At 38.7% G+C, this 15,448-nt stretch overlaps 1 protein-coding gene across 1 annotated transcript in view; it reads left to right on the top strand.

Moving 5' to 3' along the window:
* Window positions 1–4,241, top strand: part of triob (trio Rho guanine nucleotide exchange factor b) — a 69,308-nt gene extending 65,067 nt beyond the window's left edge. Inside the window, exons 51-61 of the mRNA XM_062422435.1 lie at window positions 171–421; window positions 524–653; window positions 766–793; window positions 952–1,114; window positions 1,451–1,572; window positions 1,778–1,847; window positions 2,344–2,544; window positions 2,720–2,858; window positions 3,063–3,249; window positions 3,685–3,933; window positions 3,997–4,241. Of these exons, the coding sequence (XP_062278419.1) occupies window positions 171–421; window positions 524–653; window positions 766–793; window positions 952–1,114; window positions 1,451–1,572; window positions 1,778–1,847; window positions 2,344–2,544; window positions 2,720–2,858; window positions 3,063–3,249; window positions 3,685–3,933; window positions 3,997–4,112 (1,656 nt within the window). The 3' untranslated portion in view covers window positions 4,113–4,241. The remainder of the gene's footprint in view (window positions 1–170; window positions 422–523; window positions 654–765; window positions 794–951; window positions 1,115–1,450; window positions 1,573–1,777; window positions 1,848–2,343; window positions 2,545–2,719; window positions 2,859–3,062; window positions 3,250–3,684; window positions 3,934–3,996) is intronic.
* The last annotated feature ends 11,207 nt before the right edge of the window (window positions 4,242–15,448 follow it).

The following is a 15,448-nucleotide window of genomic DNA, read 5'->3' as shown; positions in this document are numbered from 1 at the left end:
AGCTACTGATACACTTACTGTACGTCCCTTCTTCAGGAATTTATGTGCACGTGTGTTTGTCAGTGTGGATGTGTTGGTTTGAGAGTTTGTACATTTTCACACTGTGCTGTGTTTAAATAGTGGCGTATAATTGGATTCTAATGCTTTTCAACCCTCTCCTCTTCTGACAGAGTGAAAGCAGTAGCAGCAGCAGTGTGTCCACCATGTTGGTGACCCAGGACTATGTGGCAGTGAAGGAGGATGAGATCAGTGTGGTGCAGGGTGAGGTCGTCCAAATGCTAGCCAGCAACCAGCAGAGCATGTTCCTGGTGTATCGGGCGGCCAATGAGCACTGCCCTGCCGCTGAGGGCTGGATCCCTGGCTATGTATTAGGACATACCTCATCCTCCATCACCCCCGAACTCCCCGAAGGAACCATCAAGTAAGAATAAGCAACATTCTTTATGTGCCTTACACAAAAACAAGCAAAGTCATAAAAGGAATAAAAAATAAACATTCTCTCTTTTGGCCCTGTTTGGTTTAGAAAATCATTATCATGGCACACAGCGCTCCGTATCCGCCGAAAGTCTGAAAAAAGAGACAAGGAGGGCAGGAAGATGGAGAACGGCTACCGCAAGTCTCAGGACGGCCTGGCCAACAAAGTCTCTGTCAAGGTGGAGTGTGTGAAGAACTTTCACTGAGTTAAACGTTTAATTGATATAATTCCTCTCTTTACATTTTAACTTGTGCAAGGAATCTAACTTTGTCCTTACATTTTCATTACAGCTTCTAAATCCCAACTTCATCTATGATGGTATGTATACATTGTTGCTGTCATTATGGTCTTACAAAATTATCTATATCTATTCCTTCCTGTCATTGGCCATTACTTTAAATATTTGAACTGTCAAGATGTGTAGAAATATGTATCACTTTTTCTCATCAACTTTGACCTCTACGGTTCCTCTCTAGCTCCTCCAGAGTTCCTCATCCCAGTTAGCGATGTGATGTGTGAGAGCGGTGACAGTGTTACTCTGAGATGTAAAGTGTGTGGTCGACCCCGAGCCACCATCACCTGGCGAGGACCAGACAATAACGCTTTGAGCAACAATGGACACTACAGCATCACTTACAGGTGACAGAATGAATTTCAGTGTAATTAAATTACTTCTAAAGTTGTTGGTTTTTTTTTGTGTGTGTAGCACTTTTCCTTACCACATAGTATAACGGCTGGATTTTTCTCACCAGTCCAAAATTGACAAATTGATTGCCTTGTCATCAAAACAAAGTCACACCAGATTTTTTAAATAAACATTCCCTGATTAGAGAAAGAAATTATTGACTGTTTATTAACTTGATTAATAAAACAAGGACAGTCTTTAGCAACTACGTGCAGAGTATCAACAAATCCAGAAAATCTCCTGCTTGGTTTGTTTTATTTCATGGTTTGTTCCCTGTCATTGTACTACAGTGAGACAGGAGAAGCGGCTCTGCGTATCCTGGGAGTGTCTGTAGAGGAGTGCGGCGTGTACACCTGTGTCGCCACAAATGTAACAGGCTCTGTCACTTCCTCTGCCAGCCTCAGAGTCTCAGGTGAGTTGTTCTGGCATAGCATGCACACTCAAAGTCCTTTTTCTCTGTGACTAACCTGGGTTTGTCCTGTAAAGCTAAGCGGGTACTAAGTGGTATTAACATTTTGGTTTTCGAAAAAGAAGTCTTATTTAAATAGGCCACTCAGAAAATGTTTAGTTTCTGTTTAGTATGCTTGACTCATTCCGAGTATAACGCTTATTTTCAGATGATGGCAGTGAAGTTCTCTGGAAAAGCAACTTTGAGTCCCACTACGCAGACATTACTGAACTAGGAAGGTAAGAATGTGCTGATAGGTGAAACACCCTTTAATCTAAACTCAGTATTTGACTCATGCGGTGCTTAATTACCACATCAAAGCTTGTATATCAAGACAGACATTATCACCACTGGAAGCAATATTATTTTTTAGGAAGTGGTGAGATAAAACGGAATGAAAAAGCTGTGCTTGTTTATTGACTACATTCCGTGTACCATTGTGAAAAGTTGGAAACCTGCTTTCATAAGAATGAAACTGATCTGATTTACCCAAGGGCATGAATCATTCTGAGGTAATTTTGCCCTTTAAATCAAGCCCAGGGAAACACATTATAGATACAGTAAATGTGAGGGACAAAAGTAAGGCACCCACTGAAGGATTAGAAAATGTGCGTGTGATCCAGTCAGTAACATAAATAAAATGTCTCACTCCCCAAACTTCAGCAGGTGTAAGGGTGCCATACACTATTAAAGGGGTATTCAGATATTCTGTCAACTCTCTTTTCTGCTGTCCAGAGGCCGGTTCTCAGTGACCAAGCGGTGTGACCAGAGAGGGAGTAAGCGAACAATAGCGGCAAAACACGTCAACAAGAAGCTTCTGCGTCGAGAGCAGGTGCTGCAAGAGATCAGACTCCTACAGAGTATGGATCATCCCAACTTGGTCAAGCTGCTGGACACGTATGAGACAGCCAACAGCTACATCCTTGTGCTGGAGATGTAAGTACAAAAGTGTTGCTGTTGTGATCCTATATTGTTTGAAAAAAATGTAACTGCTAAATCAACTGTCCCTGTGTTAATATAATTTTAAAAAAACATTTGGATTTTGGAGTAGCTACAAAAAATGTCTATCTTTCAACAAAAAAAAAACTGTATTATGTGTTGCTGTTTTCAGGGCTGACCAGGGACGTTTCCTAGACTACATAGTAAGCTGGGGCAACCTGACGGAAGAGAAAGTGGCTCTGTACCTCAGAGATATTCTCGAAGCGCTCCATTTCCTGCACAGCTGGAGGATAGCACACCTCGACCTCAAAGTAAATATATATTCTTATCTCACACCTCACTGCACGTTGCACTCTGCACTAGCAAGCTGCCCCACATTAATGTTCCTTTTTTACAAACAGCATGAAATTACAAATGATTAATTTGTACTTTAATCCTGCATAAGCCCTGTGGATGTGTTAGTGTTAAGGATATCTGCTGCTCATGTCTAAACTTCCTTTTTCCTGCTCCTGCAGCCTGAGAACATTGTGGTGGAACATGCGTCTTCCCAGCCGGTGGTGAAGCTGACAGACTTTGGTGATGCCGTTCAACTGAACCCTTCCTCCTCCTACATCCATCCCCTCCTGGGGAGCCCAGAGTTCTCTGCTCCTGAGCTGGTCCTGGATCAGCCTGCTTTTCTGATGTCTGACCTGTGGAGCTTAGGTGTGTAACCACATGCGAGTAGTTTGTAACTTGGGTTTAACATTATGAAAATAACTTAGCAATACACAGTTCAGTGTTACAGTATTTGTTTTGATGTCTCAGGATGGCTTATGTCACGATGAGACTTCTCACTCATACTAAATTATATAATAAATCAATTTAGCGTCAGGTGAACCTCTACTGTTATATTCGTAGGTAGTAAATAAATGGTGGAATACAATAAAACAGCATATTCTCCAAAGCATAGAGATACAGGTGCCATTGTTTAATCTAACCTGAACAGGTACACTGTTCTCTAGTCTTGGTAAAAAGTTTTAAAAGCCTTACTGCCATCGAGAATGATTAGCCCACTTTCCATCCTGTCAGTAACTAATTGACTGTCTGATCTATTTATGATTAATTTGCTGGTGTATTGATTGGCTGAATAATTTGCAGGGGTGGTGACCTATGTTATACTGAGTGGCGCCTCTCCCTTCCTGGATGAGAGTTTGGAGGAGACGTGTCTGAACATCTGTCGCCTCGACTTCAGCTTCCCCGAGGACTACTTCCAGGGTGTGAGCCCAGCCGCTAGGGACTTTGTCTGCCTGCTGCTCCAGAGTGAGCCGGAGCAACGGCCGTCTGCAGCGTCCTGCCTGCAAGAGCCCTGGCTCCAGCCTCGAGGTGTGATTAACAGAGACACTGGACATGCCACTTTAAATCACACACAGCCATCACCGTTGCCTCCATCTCCGAATCATCACACCTCACATCTGGATACCTCCAGATTAATTTCCTTCATCGAGAGACGGAAACACCAGAACGATATTCGGCCCATTGGGAGCATAAAGGCCTTCCTTCACAGCCGCCTGCTCAACCACATCTGACCGACAGGATACCAGATCACCAACAAAAAGTTGAGGCTACAGAATTGGATACCTCTTCTCCAAATGTAGCATCGCGTTTCTGTATTGGAATTCCTGTCCAGCAAATGATAATGGATGAGTGACAACTTAACCTGGTTCCATTAAAGGCCCATTTATGCTCAACGTACGAACGAAAATGTATACGTCCTATACCGTCACTGCTCACATACTTCCATGCGTACTTTACGTTGGCATGGATCTTAACCAATACATCCACCAGGGGGCAGCCCAGAGTCAAAAGTTTATGACAACAACAAACTCAAAAACAAACATGGCGACTGTGGAGGAGATATTGATAATGTAACTCTTACATAAAAGACAAAAACTATATGTTTAAAGTTTCTAACCAACTCGCACAACCTTTCCTCAAAAAGTTCCGCCATTGATATTTCATCTTCGTGTCTCACTAGAGCTACGTATCGGGTAGTGACAGCAACACTGCCCCCACGGTTTTCCGATAGTATTGCTCCGTTTGGCCCGTATCCGTAAGCTTTATGGAAACGTGCAGAAATACGGACGAAATGAACGCGGAGCATGGACAGAAGGCTCCGTCCGTATCCGGATCCGTATTTAACGTTGAGCATAAATGGGCCTTAAGATGTGCTAAAAACCTACTGAGAGCACCACCTCCACCAGCAACATTTCCACGATGATCCCCTTTTCCCTCACTAAGCTACAAAAGTCCTGCTGCTGCTGACTGAATGACCTCTGCTGATAAACTCTTTGACTCTTCCCCCACCTCCCCTCCTTAACCTTGGCATATTGTCATTATGCCTGCACAACAAATGAACTGTTTGAATCTGCGTGAGATTTCAAACCTTGACTTGGCAGGGAGAAAAACCAAGCTTTCTCAACAAGCCAGCGTGAGCAAGTCTTGCGTTTTGGACAGTGTTAAACGGAGAAAAATAGAATACTGTATAATAAGACTAAATTCAGGCTGCTTTCAGTTGAACACAAGAAAATGCTTTTTTGTAATGAGAGATTACTTTTTGTAAATGATACCATGTACAGCGAGGAAACAGAGAACTGTCTTTATTCATACCTTTTGGAAAACAAAGGTTAGTTAGTTAAGTAGAGAGAAAACAAGAGGAATGAGATGTATGAACAAAGTGGCACCCATCAGCAGGGTGCACTTTTCCAAGAACAAGATGAAGACCAAAACCATGTTTTCCAGAAACACATTGTAGTTACTTTCAGTGCAATAGCCGTGCTCAACTTTTAACCCCCCTTCAGTTTGAAAGGTGTGATCATTTCAGTTTGTGACACAAACTGAAACTAAATTAACTTCTGTTAAAGGTATTCGGCAAAGCTTCTCAGATTTCAACCTGCATCCGCCTTATTTGTAAATAAAGTATTCCTGCCTTTCACTCTCATTTTGAAGAATTTGTCTCAAATGATCGAAAGCTATTTAATTTGCAGAGTATTAGTGAGTCCATGCAATTGGAGAGGCGAGTCCAGAATCTCCCTGGGGACCCTCAGCAACCGGATTTTCACTGAACAAACCGCTACTAGAAATGCACTCGTATTTTGCATTCAATTCCCATGTGCAATGTTGCAGCTTTAACATTTATGCAACTATTTATGAAGACTTGTGTTGTAGCCGTATTCTTCAAAAGGCATGTACGTACCTGGTACTGCAATAGATGTCTGTATTGTGTTAACTCTTATGTATTAAGTTCAGTATTAATATCTGCTAAACCCCAGGCAAGAGGAGGGTTTTCGGAAATAATGTATAAAAATGTGTATCTATAAAATATAGGCACTTATGCTTTCATTTTGTCATTGTTTTATTTCCTGTAACAATACCAAAGTTGACTATGCTTTGTTTTCCTGCTAAAATGTGTTTTTTAATTTTGTTTTGTTTTTTTAAGTAATTTCTCATGTTAAGTTATAACAGACCACACTGAACCCACACGTGTGAGTGTTTACATAGGTTCAGTCTGGCTTTATTTATTCTTACTGTAATAAATTGTTTGGTGGTTTAATTGCTAAAAAAAAAAGAAAAATATATATTTCACTTGTCTTCTTTCAAGCTGTGCACAAAGTGGTTTGCTGTGTGAGTTTGTTTAGCTTCAGTGGGTAGATACTGGTGTATGTTGCTAGATTATTTTTTTTAAGCATCTCAGTTTCAACATCACAAGACGGGCTTGCTTGATATTTTTATCAAGCAATAGGTCTGGACATAAAATGCTCATTGTGGCCCATTCACCACCAACTTTAAATGATTGGACAATGCATTATCCTTTTTTGGAGACATCCTGCACCGCCAACATTTCAAAGATATCCCTGTGATAAATATTCATCAGCATTAACAGGTATCAGCCATGAAAGAGATCTCTTCCAGTTATTTTCATTTGAATGAGTTGGTGTCCTTAGATTGAGAAGTTGATGAAAACTTCAGTGTTTTTTTAAGTGCCAGTTGAGTGAGTCAACCTTCTTTTTTCTTCTTTAATTTGAAGGTTGTAAGAGTTACTGTGTCAGATAATCTGATTTAATTGTTAAAGAAGTCAGAAATATGTTGACTCTCTACAGTCAAAGTCTCATTTTTGTGTCATTTTTATTTATTGTTGTGGATCTGGGTTTCCCAAAATCATCTTAATCAGTTTATCAAATTCTCATAAAGATTATACAAGGGAAAATACGATCGAAGTAATAAATTGCCTTTTGGGAACTCAACCACTTCATGATGTAAAGATGTACAGAGAGGGGGGGGCAGTTTGCCCACACCCAGGATGTAAACCGCATACAGTAACTAATGTCATATTTTAAATACACATAGAACAAGACTGCAGCAATGTCATTTTGAATGTTTTATTCTGACTTATTTTTACTTTTGCATGTATATTTCTTTGTACAGAAGATTGTGTTTACATGTTACTACATGTTGTAAATATTTTATTTTGTCCTCTGTTATTTTGCCATTAAACGTACAAGGAACAACTGGTGCCTCTGAAGCTATGTATTTACATACATACATACACCTACATATGAAACTGTACTGTAGAGTTTCAATTATTATTAATTTATTAGTTTCTTAGAACCTTTGAGGGTTGAAAGCAGAGTGATGCTGTATTCCTGGCATGAGTAGATGACGGGGGGAAAACCCTAAACATATGATAAACAACTTCCGTACTTTGACTTAAAGGCTGCTTTTACACCTGAGAATTATTATATGTCATGTCAGACTAGAACATGCAAGAAAAGCAAGACATCGGCTTATATTTAGACTGATTAGGGGAAATCCTTTTTTTCCAACAATGAAAAACAAGATGGTAAGATAACAAGATGTGCTCAGTAATACAAAGTGAATGTTTTTACTTTGATGATCTATATATGCCATAAACCACAAAAAAAAACAAAGTAGTGTTGGTGATCTTATCTGTCCTTTGCAGATGCTGCTGTGGTGCATGAATTAGTTTACTGTTGTATCATTGCAAAGCGCACAGTTTTCCCACAGCCTTCATTCACTTCAAATGTGTCTTTTGTGTCCATAAAGAAATAGAAGTCAACAAAGGCATTTTTATGCTGTGATAATTATCATCCATTTTTTAAGTTTAAAGTTAGAGTATGAAGTAATTAATCACATTTGGGAAGTTCTTGTTGTTTACTGCAACAGTTGTGTCTGCATGTTAGCAAGTGACCATGTTACACTATGTCTGTACACGGATGTGTGAAAGGTGTTTCTTATCAGGTGTTAAGTTCACTCTGTTTTTCTTAGCAACAGTAGCAGAAAATGTTTTGCATGAAACCACAGATCTGTGCAATCTGTGCTAATCTTGTGATCAAAATGTCACACATGAGCAGCACAGTGTCAAGGTGATGCACAGTGTTTAAAAAAAAACAATGCATACACACACACATCACATTTTTAGCTTATGTTATGGTCTACATAATTGGTTTGATTACTGATTACAGAATTAATTTGAATGCATATTTCGTAACATTCAAACACTATTTTCTTATTTGTGACAGCTCACTGTAGCTTCTAGACATCCTTCTATCTCATTCACCCACTGATTTCAGCATTCACTCATACATAGACATCCCTGTCTGGCTCACTTTTCACGGTTTAAACAAGTGAAACTCTTTGAAAGGTTGAGTTACGATATCAATTTTTCTGGTCCTATCTCCATCAAAGTGAAAGGGGTTTTCTCATTACTCATTTAATAATTCTTAGAAAGTCAATCTCATTGCAGAAAAAATGACACTAATGACTGCCACACAAAGATTATTATTACTGTACAGTACACCCACTATGTTACCAGGTTCTGTGAGACCACTAGATGGCACTGAAGACCTAATATGGTATTTAGTAAATCTAGTGATTACACAGAGAAATCCACTAGTAATTCATCAGGCTACATGCCTCATCCCAGCAGCAACAGTTAAGGTAATAGTGCAAAGCGAGGACAGAATCTCTCAAAAGAAACCATTTTCTAATGTTGGGTTAAATTCACTGAAGTGACACATGCACATCTCCTTGTAGCACCTTACATTGTAAGAGGAACATAAGCAGGTTGGCCTTTACCAAATCTGCCAGCTTGCCTGTTTAAAAGTTTGAATATAAACAGACAGATTTGTTTTCCCCAATAACACTCCTGGGTTAATCCTTCCACTCGGTAAAGTGGCAGCAACTTTCTTACGACGAAAAGAAGAAATATTCAAATTAAATTAACTCATTTACAAAATTAAAAAAAGAATGCAGTCGGTAGTTACACTCTTTCAATCTTATTGTAAATAATACAATAAATTATGGCTGTATTCCATTTTGCTGGTTCACTTTCAGGGACCTGGTGTTGTGCTTTCATGCTGTCATGTCTTACTGGGACACTTGCACAGAGTGGAGCCATTGTTAATGTTATTAGAAAAACCTGTGTTCCTACCTCTTCTACATGTCAAAAGGGCTGTGAAAAGGGTATTTTACTTAATCATGTGTTTGTTTGGTTTGTACTGAAACGTATTGCTTCCACGCCAGAAACAGAAATAAGTATCAGTACGTGATATTTATTATTATAATTTTTCTAATTGTAATTCCTACTTACCTACAGTATCTCAGTGTTTCCCACAGAATTTTGAGAGACTATGGTGTTGGGGTCTCAGTCCCACCCTCTAGGGGGGTCCAGGGACATGCTCCCCCGGAAGAAACTTTTTTACATTTTTTTTTCAAATCCATCATTCTGGTGAACATTAAGAGGTTATGTCCAAAAAAATGTGTGCTTTAGTATTTAACTACTGGTGGAACAGTGATGACACAGCAAAAGGGTCACATCCACAAAGCACAGGAAGTACATTTTGCCAGTTAATACATTTTTGAAACAAACTATCAAAAAAGAGTAATGTCCATATTTCAGCTCTGAAACAAAAAAGCAGAAGTGATTATCCAAGTTCAACTAGTTAATTACTTATGAACATATAAAATACTGTTTCAGTAAATATCTTTTTCTATATTCTGTTTCTTCAAATAACTAAACTAACTGCCTTTGCTGAATAATGAAAGACTTGACTTCCAGATGACTAAGAAGTGGATCAGGATCAGAGTTGATTTGTTGTACAGATGGAAATAAAGAAGATCTCTCATTAAGACTTTGCTTTTTTAAACTGAACCAACTAAAGCAGTATAATGCTGCTGCTGTGTTTTAAACAGGACACAGGTGTTTCAGATTCAGAGGTTTGAGGCTGAGCTGCAGGGTTGGGTGGAGGTTTGTGGGCAAGTTTATTTGTGCTGTTGAATGTAACCGCTGTGGAAAAAAAATCAGAAAATAACGTGTTATTGACCTGATTAACAGGCTTTCTTACTGTCATTGATCCCTCACTTTATTCACTATCTAGCTCGCTCGACCACAGCTGCTAATAACAGCGTCCTGTAGCCGCTTACTGATGGAGCAACTCTGTACCCCATTCAGTGTCTGGACATGTTATACAGAACAGCAAGGCGGAATAAAGTAGTAGCATTCCTGCATTGAACAGACTCTCTGAGAGCAGAGGGGAACAACGCGATAAGTGACAGCAAATTATAGCAGAGGCTAACGTTAGCTGCTCCTCTCCTCTGTCTCAGAGGGGGCGGAGCTGAACCCTCCATGCAACAGAGTCAGAGACGATGGAAAATTGTCACAACTTCACTCAGTAATTCAACAATATAATCCGCACAAAAGAAGAACGTCTCGTCCTATATCTAGTTTGAAAATACGTTGATAAATCTGATATATCAATATACCCCTCAGCCCTAAAACAACACATTTTGGAGAGTGTACAGATATGTTCAGCTCACTGTGAAACTGCAGCAGCCCAAATTAGACTATGGCGGCCGCCACAATCTATATAATTAATGGGAAACACTGGCATCTATTGGCCAAAGTTCTTCTGGTCAAAAGTGCACCCATCCAGCTCAGCCAGGTGTATACATTAGGCTATATAGCCTCGTGTACAGTAGACCATGTAATACCAATTCTGGGAAATCGCATTTATTTTGAAATATGTCATTTCACTTCCGGGACAGTAGCGGCTCTACAACGTGCAACTTGACAAAACAAGTAACCAATCGCTTTGTGTGTCACGTGACGCTCCCGTCCGTAGACTGAGGCAGTGCTGTTTAACACAACTGACTCAGTATCTATCCAGATGGTGTTTCTCTACACCGAACACAACAACTAGAAACCTTTCTTCAAAACAACTTTTCTTCTCTTTTCATTTTCAGCTCCATGATGAGGGAAAATAATGTGTATTACAAGAACAAAGCATAATCCACATAGGATTAGGCCTAGATGCTACTGCTGCCTGAAATGCAACATATACAACCACTACATATCACTGTACCTTTAGAAAAGTAGGGGCCTTCAACGCTTCATTGTTCAGATTAAACAAATTATCTGTGAATATAACTTTTTTAAATCTAACAATCATTTTCAGTGGCAAAAAATCATATCCTAAAGATCTATCTAAAATCACAATTGAGTCAGCTGTGATGTCTCAAGCATCAGCTACAAGATTTCTGGGAATTACTTGGAGAGATCAAATTGACTGGGTATACATGCAGTAAAATAAATAAATCTATTGGTATAATAAGGAGGGTTGGTCACCTTGTCACCACAAACTTCTTACTCTTCACAGTCTATTTTACATCTTTCATATTGTAATATTGTTTGGGCAAGTACTACGACTGACTATAACATTTTGATTCTACAGAAATGTTTTGTTAGGATTGCAACCCACCCAATCATAGTCATATACCTCATCTGCTCCTCTATTTTAAAAACTTCAGATCATGACTATTCACAACATCAATATTTTTTAAATATGTGTGTTTATTTATAAGATACATTCATGTGAAGGGAATATTCCTGAGCAGTTCCAGATTTACTTTTAAGCAAATTCACGGTTTCATTTAGACTCAACTTGTCACTCATCAGATCTTCATCCTCCCAAAGTTCTTACATGCAGAGGTCAATTTTCATTAAGATTTAGGGGTAGGCTACCAAGTTATGGAATACCTATTCCCACCTGAGAAAAAACTGTTCATCTTTTAAAAGGTTATAAAAGATGTTCAAAGGAACATTTAACTGCTGTATTGTAATTTCTCAATGTATTTTGTCTATTTCATTTGTTTCACTCATAGTTTTCATGTAGACGCTGAGGCCAATATCCACCTTGCAGACATACCTTTGTTCTCACTTTTATGTGGTCATATTATTTTCTGTAATATTGCAAAATGTTAACATTCGTTAGGTGGAAGCTTTAAATAAGCCTATTTAGGTTTTCTGCCTCTCCTTGCACTGTATATTATCTGTCATTACCTGTAATTTTTTGTGTACATTTTAAATTGTGCAAAAGAAACTAAACTAAAAAGAAAGAACAACTAAAACTGGATATAGCTATAGGGGTGGGCCCTCAATCATTCGTTATGAAAGTTGCTCAGTGGCACATGAAGCCAGTCTTCCAGATCCTTGGCCCCATAGACCATAGAGTAGGCGCAATAGTGACTTCCGCTGGCATAATCGGCTACCCCCGGTTTAGCTCCCGTCTAATTTGAATAAAACGATCAAATACTGAGTGAAATTAGTCTTTTCACTGGGCTTGTGACATACAAAAAATGTATCCACTGGCGTAGGCTTGGGTAGGGATGGTGGGGACACGTCCCTACCGATATCCAGCCACTACTGTGTCGTCCCTATCGATACACCCGCTGTCCGTAGTGTTTAGGCAATTATTATGGTACACAAGGGTTAACAGTCGGTCTCTGCTAGAAGTCCCGCCTCTAACCTAAATATCGCTCTCGGATTGGCTCTGGCGGTTTCCCACGAACGTACATATGATTGGCCTTCCCCGCTGTCACTCCATCGGCTCAGCCAGTGCCATAGAAAGAGAGAGATCTCTTTATGGCTCTGGAAAAACTGCTAGTTGGCCAGGACAGGAGCAACAGGAGGCTACAGTGCATATCTACAACTGCGAGTGTAAGTTCTGCCTTGGGTCACGTAAGCGAGACGGATTTTATTATCAGTGATGTCATTTGCAGTAACATTTATATTTGTGTCTGTTTGCGTGCGTGCATGCGTGTGTGTGTGTGTGTGTGTGTGTGTGTGTGCATGCGTGCACGTGTGCTCGTTAATTAGGATGTCAAGGATGTTGAAGAAACGGAAAATGGACATAAGACACTTCTTTAGAAGTCAAAGTGTAAGTTACTTAAAGGGTATATATTGTAAAGCCTCAACAATACTGATATTGAATATAAGCCAATATTTAATGCCAAAGAGATACACTTTTTAAGTTATTTTTACTTATTATTTTCATGTTTTATTTGTGTGGAAGGGAGCAACTGTTTAAAAAACACTAATAAAGAACATTGTGGAGAAAATACAATAAAACATCAGATTCCAGATGCTCATTTGATTTTATACATGCATTTTTGGGGGAATAAATTACATGTAATAATTGTGTGAACGTTTTGTGCTCAGACAATAACAGTATCCCTGTTGTATCCCTAATATATCTGTTCATATATCATACATCAACATATTTTTGTCAGGTGACAGACAGCAGAGAGGCTGGAGGAGAATGTAGAGGAGGAGAGGCAGGAGGAGGTAGAGAAGGAGACAGAGGAGGAGAAGCTGGAGGAGGTAGAGAAGGAGAAGCTGGAGAAGATGAAGGAGGAGAGGCTGGTGGAGGTAGAGAAGGAGAAGCTGGAGGAGATGAAGGAGGAGAGGCTGGTGGAGGTAGAGAAGGAGAAGCTGGAGGAGATAGAGGAGTTGCTGCCTTGGAGCACTTTTATGTCCCCACCAATGTCCAAATCAAACCTACTCCCTTATGTCAAATTGGATTCAAAGCTCGACACTATCCAAGGGGGCTTGAGCCTGCCATGTTGCACCTCCATGTTTCTACAGTAGCCCAGACAAAAGCAAACACTGGCTCTAAATGGCCTTTCACAGTTTTTGGAAACTTTGCAGGTTCTCCTAAACACTTGGAAGGGTGATTTTTACCCTGAACACTGAATTGTTCATCTGTGAGGACATGTACTGTTAAAGGGACAGTCCACTGATCTTACACTTCATAGTAATTTTTCTAGTCAAAGTTAGTCAGTAGCAAACCTGGGGACATTAAAGTTATAGGGTAAGCATTATAACCATTTGGCTAATTTATTACAACATTTTACAATAAGGCAATTCAAAGTGATTTACATGAAATAGTAAGCATTAAGACTAAATACAAAAAAAGATTATAAAAATACATTTAGATACAATAAAAATAGACATTAAAGAGTCAAAATAATATAAAATAAAAACAACTCAAATAGAACAACACAGATAAAATAGTGCTGTATAAAAAAATATTTAAAAAAGGCAGTGACAAACAAAAGTCTTCAGCCTTGATTCAAAAGAACTGAGAGTTGCACCTGTTTTCTGGGAGTTTGTTGGTGCATGAAAACTAACTGACAATTTGACAATTTATAAAAAATCAAACATTTTTTAAAAAGCCTATTGGCAGAATATCAAGGCAGCAGGAGGAAGATTTCATATGTTGTATGATTTTTATAGTTTATTGGAGTTTTTATACTTGATTGGATAAAATCATGTCATGGTATTTGAACTGATTTTACATGAACACATTGACAACACTAAACCTGTACTTGATGATATGGAAACACCATGGTCATGGTTTTCATGGTCATGGAGTGTCCAATCATGGGGGATATAAAAAATGAAACCGATAATTAATACAAACTGTGAGTTGACGTAATGGGATGGTTAGTAAGGCTTCATGACAGAATATATTATATGATGATATAATGACAGGGTTTCATACACAAAGCATTGTAATAAGTATTGCTTCAACACTTAAACTTGACTTGTTTTTTGTGCAAAGCTGATTAATAACAGAAGAAATATTGCAGGTTTTTGTTTCCGGAATATGACTGTGAAAATGCTTAGATGAGTACAAAGGCTGCAAAGGTTAAATTGACATACACACTGACAACTTGTATACTTCCCCTTTCAGCTTGTGGTTTTCTCTATGTTGAAGTGCAAAGGTGCTGCTACAGATGCTATGAAACTTATAATACCAAAGATGCCACTTGCAGCAGGCAAATCTTTGCAGCACAACAGGCTGATAAGCACAAGGCTGATGCAACTGTGAGGGCGGCAATGACGTGCAAATAAGTGGTCACATTCGTTCATTCTTTCACAATGGTATTTCCGTACTTGAAGGTAAGTTTGGTTATGGCTTGTTGCAGTGCACCTATTCATTCTTTTGGTGGCTGAGGATAAAATCAGTTTGGTGAGGCCTCTTATGCTGACGTTGTTGAAAACTGTTGTAGTTTATACAGTTTCTTGCTCTGCATCTGACAGTAGCAAGTGTTTAAAAAGAATAAAACAGACACAGTTGTTCACAATTCAGTAAAAAATCTCAAAAAACATGCAGTATAATTCCTTTATTTATCCTTCTATAGTTATATAGAACTTATACAAGCTTAGGAATATACCAATGTACAAAAATAAGGTAACACACATGCATATAACTCTATTAAAAGACCATAATATCAAGCATGTGTCTCAAACTGTTCTTCTTCACCACTGACTAGCTTTATACCCATTCCCTTGTGCAAAATCTCAAACCATACCCTATTGTTAAACTAAACTTAATTCTAACTTGAAATATGTATAAAAAAAATATATATAAAAAAATATATATTCATATGTGTGTGTGTGTATTTAACATGTATTAAATAAACAGTTAAATATATATATATATAGAGATATATATATATATCTCTATATATACACATATATATAGATAGATATAGTACACAT

The sequence above is a fragment of the Scomber scombrus genome, chromosome 7 (assembly GCF_963691925.1).
Source record: "Scomber scombrus chromosome 7, fScoSco1.1, whole genome shotgun sequence".
NCBI classification, from domain to species: Eukaryota; Metazoa; Chordata; class Actinopteri; order Scombriformes; family Scombridae; genus Scomber; species Scomber scombrus.
Note: the sequence above shows the minus strand (reverse complement) of the source record. Positions and strands in the feature narration are given on the sequence as shown.